A 6,000-nucleotide genomic window follows, 5' to 3' on the forward strand; every position below is an offset into this window, starting at 1 on the left:
TCACCAAATATTTACATTCATTGTATATTTTCAAACAACATCAACTGTACATCAGAAGGGCATTTTAACAAGATGACGCAATCAAAAACTGGAATCTAAAGCACAAAGAGCAAACGCGGAACCAGGATTTTTGTTTGGGGGCCATGAAAAGTTGTTCAGAGATGACGTCACAAAGTTACGTCAAAACATAACTTCAATAATCAGTAATTTTAACAATACAATACAGTTATTTAGCGTAAGTCAAAGAGGTCTTAATTTCAATTCAAAAGCTACTTTACAAAAATGTTATCGATCGTTGCAAGTGGAGGCCCGTTTACACTACAGCTGTACTGATCTAAGCAAAGCGTAATTTGCATTTAAATTCTTTTGTGGCCGGCGTTTCACGCTTTGCTAAACTCAAGCCCAGTGCAGCTGTAAAAATACGCTTTGGAGCGATTTTCACGCTTTGCTAAACTCAAGCCCAGTGAAGCTATAGAAAAACGATACGTTTTGGAGCGATTTTTACGCCCAGCGCAGTTCAATGCAGCTGTAGTGAAAAAAAACTCACGCCCAGTGCAGTTCTAGTGTAAACGGGCCTTGAGAAAAACTTTCATATTATTTAAAATGCCAAAGCGCAAATTTACCACAAATGTTTTTGGGCTAGAACGATTTGATCAAATGTGTTAAGACATACAAGAACCAAAATATACATAGTTAAAATCTAAGCTGCAGTTAGGGGCGTTGATGTCGTTAAATGTCCCCCTGGATCCGTATCGTAGATCGTAAGGAATTGTCAAAGAAACTGAGAAACATACTTGGCCTTCTACTTTAAAAAGTCGTTTACAAAATCAGAAATGCCGGTGCAATAAGTGAACGTTGCCTTGAAAACACGTAACGTAAGTTTAGATTTGGCCAATTTGGATATATACAAAACAAAATACGCTGCGAATACCCACTACACAAGTTGCTATATGACATTTCTACTAATAAATCAAGTTTATGTACATTAACCGATGTGATTTGTGTTTAGTAAACAGCATTCTAAAGCGAGCTACAAAATCGCCAGGTTGTTTACACTTGGGAACTTGTGCACATGCAGCGCAATGGGTCATCATTAAATCCGAGCATAAGTTTGATTCGCAGGCGAAAGGTTCTGCATACCATATACTCATCCATGTAGTGATGTGAACCACTTTTAAGTTGCCTTTCCACCACACAACTTGCTACCGATTCGATAAGGTTCAACGATTGTTGATCCTTGAAAGCTAATACAGAATAAAAACATATTTCCAAAGTAGTGTACGGGACATGAGGAATTGAAACAAAACTGAGACAAACTGAATTGACTAATTTTTAAAATACTTACAACCTGTATTTTGCTTCACAATGTGAAATAAAATGTGATAAACATTGTACTGACTGTCCAACCTTTCAACTCTTGACGGCCGCATTGACAGTCCTATTTTCCTCACGGCCGCAAGTTAAGTTTTTTTAGGGATGACTCAAAAAGTTGTCAAATCGTGACGTCATAACATAATTAATCTTAAAAAGACGTTTTGTTGTCTAATGAACTCGTGGTAAAATATGGGACCTAAAAGCAGATTAATCGCGCGAAGCGCAAAAAAAATGCGTTTATTACGTTTAGATTTGACAAAACTTTTAATTTAATCGAAATGAGCTTAGGCACATAAAATAATCGCATATTGTTATAAATGCCATGATATAAATAGCACTTTTGATATTAACGGATTTACTTCAATGGGACTAAAATACAATAAAGACAGATAGAAGAAGTTCGCGCAAAACGCAAAAAAATAGTGTTTGCATTGAAATTTGTCAAAAATAATATTTTTAGGGGGCATGGTCAGGTGCCCTCTCTGGATCCACCCCCTTCTCTAATGCTCTTAGCCAATCTAATGTCCATCAATGGTAGACGAATGTCTGGCTGGCCTATAACATAAAAACACCTGTTTAATTTTAGACCTTCCTCAAAATTCCAAATTCATCATTTTTTTTCTATACTGGCATTTGTTTTAAATTTCGTGTAAGTTTTTATTACATTGTCACAAATTAAAAACAAATTAAAAATATATGCCCAATATTTTTGAATACGATTTCTGTTTGTTCGCAACCCACTTGTCAGCCTTTTACTGTTCAACGTTAAAGACGCGCTGATCTAGTTCAAAAGACAGCCTCAAAACGTAAACGAACCGGATGTACAAATATCATTCGCGCAAAGCGCAAAAAATTTTACGCACTTGCCTAGTTAAAATAGTCAAAAATATTTGTAATGGACTCGTGTCTATAGTTTGTCCAAAGAGGCCGTGGGCCGGATAAATTACATTGGCGAGCCGATCCGGTCTCCGGGCCGTAGGTTGCCTACCCCTGTCGTGCACTGATTTCTTTGTGCATCAATCAATCAATCAATGAAATCAAGTTTTCTAAAAAAATCATTTATTCTTTCACAGAATCTTACCTCGTGCTAGCTGAAGCGATTGGTCACCTGCATAAAAATGCACAATGGTTTGTCCACGTTTAGATAGCGTTATTACACGTTTACATTGCTTTATTACTAGGGCCCGCAAAAGTCAATAAAGTTAAAATTTTTTAAGGAGCTCGTCTGTCTACGAATCAAATAATAAAGTTGTTTTTAGCACCCAGGGGTCTGTTTCTAAGAAGTTGATAGGTTAAAATAAAGTTAAAATTTACAATAAAGTTATAATTTATTAATATAGTCAAAATTTGTCAAATTAGGACTTTTGACAAAGTTTTTGTGTTTCTTGAGAGTAGTTTTTTTGTCAATCGTCGTGGAAGCATTGTAAATCAGGAACTGCGACACAATTAAACCATATTAACCCATAAAATCAGGAAAATATGTTACAATGTCCACTTGGGTCAGAAGTAACTTTTATCGCAAATTGTCCATTTCTTTATTTATTGTTACGTATTTAAAAAAAATTTATAAAACACTTTATCTTCATAAACGTGGTCTTTTCGAAGATCAACAATTTGGATTTTAGAAATGGCCTACTGACATTCTGTATTACAAAAATGCCTAAGCAAGCTAAATCTATCGCCAAAAAAAATGATGCACTTTTTATGATCCATAAAACACCTTGACTTTGCGACAAAATATTACGTTTGAGTCTGAAATCGACAAAATATTATGTTTGGGTAACTGGCATCAATTCAAGGAAGAACTGTGGACTCTAGAAACAAGCAATTTCGTTAGGTTAAAATAAAGTTAAAATTTGATAAAAATAAAGTTAAAAAATTTTTTTTTAGGTTAAAATAAAAATGGCCTTAGTTATTACAAACATTTAAACCTACTTATATTTGCCGACGTCGCCTTGCTAAACTCCGCAATTCCGCGAGTCTTGTCCGCCTTAGTAGGTTTCTCTGTTGGTCTCGTTGGCCTAGTTTGAACTGCATCTGAGCAGCACAAGCAACTGTACTTTTTGATCGGCCCCACCTCATAGCAATTTTCATTGGCGTACATCGTATTGTCGCGTTGCGCTACAGTCTTGGCCATGTCGTCGTTTTTGAAAGGGACGTTTTCTGTGATCTGCAAACCATAAAAGAACTAAGGGTAGCCTACACATGGTCTGTATTATGCAATTTCTTCAGCGTAAGATACGATGGTGTATATGCGAGCACGACAAAAATGAAACATTTTTTTACTAATTTAAATTACCTTCGCATGACTTTTCTTGATGTATCTGGTTCCACCGATGGAGAAAATTGCGGTTAGATCGCGAATCCTCTCAAATCCACGTTCTTTGGAAAAAGCCTCGTACGCGTCATACACCGCCCTTGCCCCATCGCTGTGAGTCAAAAATATCAGGCTGATGCTGGTGCATTGGTGGGATCCATGTGCTCTGGCGAGCTCCATGATTTTCTTATGAAGGTCCATGTCTGAGTCAGTCATGGTTGATTTGTTTGGAAGGAACTGTAACTTGTCGTATGTGAACTGCAGGCCGAAGGCGGTCTCGACCAACGAATTCAAATCTTTTTTTTGAACTGGTAGAGCAGCTGGTACCACCGAGACCGGCGACAAAATATCCCTGAAAGTGCTCGCAAACCTTCGTGCAACCTGCCATTCTACGCGATATAAAGTAAAATTAAATATCCTACAACCTTAAAATATTTTGATATTAAAAGAGGTTAAATTTACGTAGTTTACAAATGCCCAACTGTCAAGCGATTTTGTTGTGTATATATATTCCGGATTTTTTTCTTCACTGATACCTGACGTGCAGCTGCACTGACCTAAAATTAAATTTGCATCATTCCGTATTATTTAGGTCAAATACTGTAGTCACACACGTAAAAATAATTTTGTCATATAAAATCTTAAATTGCTGAAATAATGTACTCTCGCCAAAATACCACCTACATAATCCTAAGAGCTTCTAAATCGGTGATTCTTAGATTATTATTTTCAAGTCAGGGCGCACCTGTGAACCTTTATATAAAAGCGGTTTATTTATTGCAATACACTTGTTGTCTTTTTACTACCAATCCAGTCTATATTTATCTGAACAAATCTCTGATGTCAGAAGCGGCGAACGCGATTTGTTTGATATACCGGTATTTTATTTAAATGTCTTGCAAGTTTTTATTACACAGGCTTCAATCTTTAAAGTAATGTATGCTCAATGAGCTAAGTCGGAATTAAAAAATAAAAAAATATTTAAGAAATATATTTCTAATATTTTTTAATAAGTTTTCTATTGGTCCGTGGCGCACTTGGCAACCTTCCTTAGCGCACCAGTATGCGCATAAAAATACGATAATCAACGCTTCTCTAAATAATCAACAGAAACTATTTCACCAAAGCATTTATTTGGCTACGCCCTAACAGAAAGACCCTGGGGCGAGCCTTTTGAAACGTGAAACCATGGGAAACCCAAAAGGTTTACTATTTACTACAACATGCAAACCCCTTCACTATTTTATAGATAAAATAATCGATTCGCCTATTATTTCCATTTGATAATTTGTTCCACACTTGATTTGTTGTGAGCCATTTTAAAAAGGAATGGTATTAACGCTCTTTTCACTTTATGCTAGTGTTCTAAAGAGGCTTTCATTTATCCACTTACACTTTCTTGCTTAAAAAATTTGACATTTTGCTGAAACGAATCCATATAGTGTTGTCGCTCTCAGCTATTACAGTGCATGTAAACGAATCTTTAGATTTATTTAGCAAAACAACTTAACACGTCATCATGTTTAACATTCCTGTTTGCGCCAGGAGTAGCTCGTCACAAGAGCGCTTGTGTGTGTCGTCAAATATCTGTGTATTTACGTATCTTTACAAGAATCGCAACAACGATTATAAGAATTGCAACAACGTTTATAAGAATCGCAACGACTGTTAATCAGGTATAAAGCTAGGATATTTCGCAATTGAAAAGAGGTCTAACTATACATGCTCCACTCGTTTCAGAAATAAAACAAAAAATATTTTTTGGTAGTTGAAATAGCCATACAGGTATTAGGAATGACCTCGTGTCCTTGGTGCCTATTTCAAAAAAAACATTCCCTGTGTTCGTTGTCTACTAACATTTACAACTTTGCGAACCCTTGCTCTACAGTCTAAGACACTCAGCGAGGTAGAGCTTAATACCGGAAAACAAACGCGAGACCTCTTAATTAATCCCAAAAAGGTGTCGTTCGTTAAGATATGTATCCTTAACACCCGATAAAAAAAACATTTTAAGTAAGAACAAACAGCGTCACACGACCATCAAAGTTATGCCATCGCAACACTTTGATCATAATTTATCGAATCAGAAATAGCAACCAGACGTCCCTCTTACACACCTTTCTGTCAAGCGACTCTAAAAAGAATAAGATCACCGATGAATTCAATTGCACCCGAGTGTAGGTATATAAAATTACGCGAGCGTATGCGTAGACTGCGCATCAAAGCAGTGACTGTGCAGTGTAGGAAGCAGCACTAATTAAAAAGCCATTATTGAAAACGCGTCATTGGACTTGTTTTTGTATATTTGC

At 36.4% G+C, this 6,000-nt stretch overlaps 1 protein-coding gene across 1 annotated transcript; it reads right to left on the minus strand.

Annotated features, from left to right (window-relative positions):
* Positions 1–1,843: 1,843 nt before the first annotated feature.
* On the minus strand, positions 1,844–3,907 carry LOC146159050 (uncharacterized). Its single transcript, XM_083384840.1, has 4 exons — positions 3,674–3,907; positions 3,310–3,544; positions 2,456–2,482; positions 1,844–1,929 (listed from the first exon to the last, which is right to left on the minus strand). The coding sequence occupies exons 1-4, from the start codon at positions 3,905–3,907 to the stop codon at positions 1,844–1,846; spliced, it is 582 nt and encodes a 193-aa protein (XP_083240966.1).
* Positions 3,908–6,000: the final 2,093 nt, after the last annotated feature.

Source organism: Ascidiella aspersa, chromosome 3, assembly GCF_963924565.1.
Source record: "Ascidiella aspersa chromosome 3, kaAscAspe10.2, whole genome shotgun sequence".
NCBI lineage: Eukaryota > Metazoa > Chordata > Ascidiacea > Phlebobranchia > Ascidiidae > Ascidiella > Ascidiella aspersa.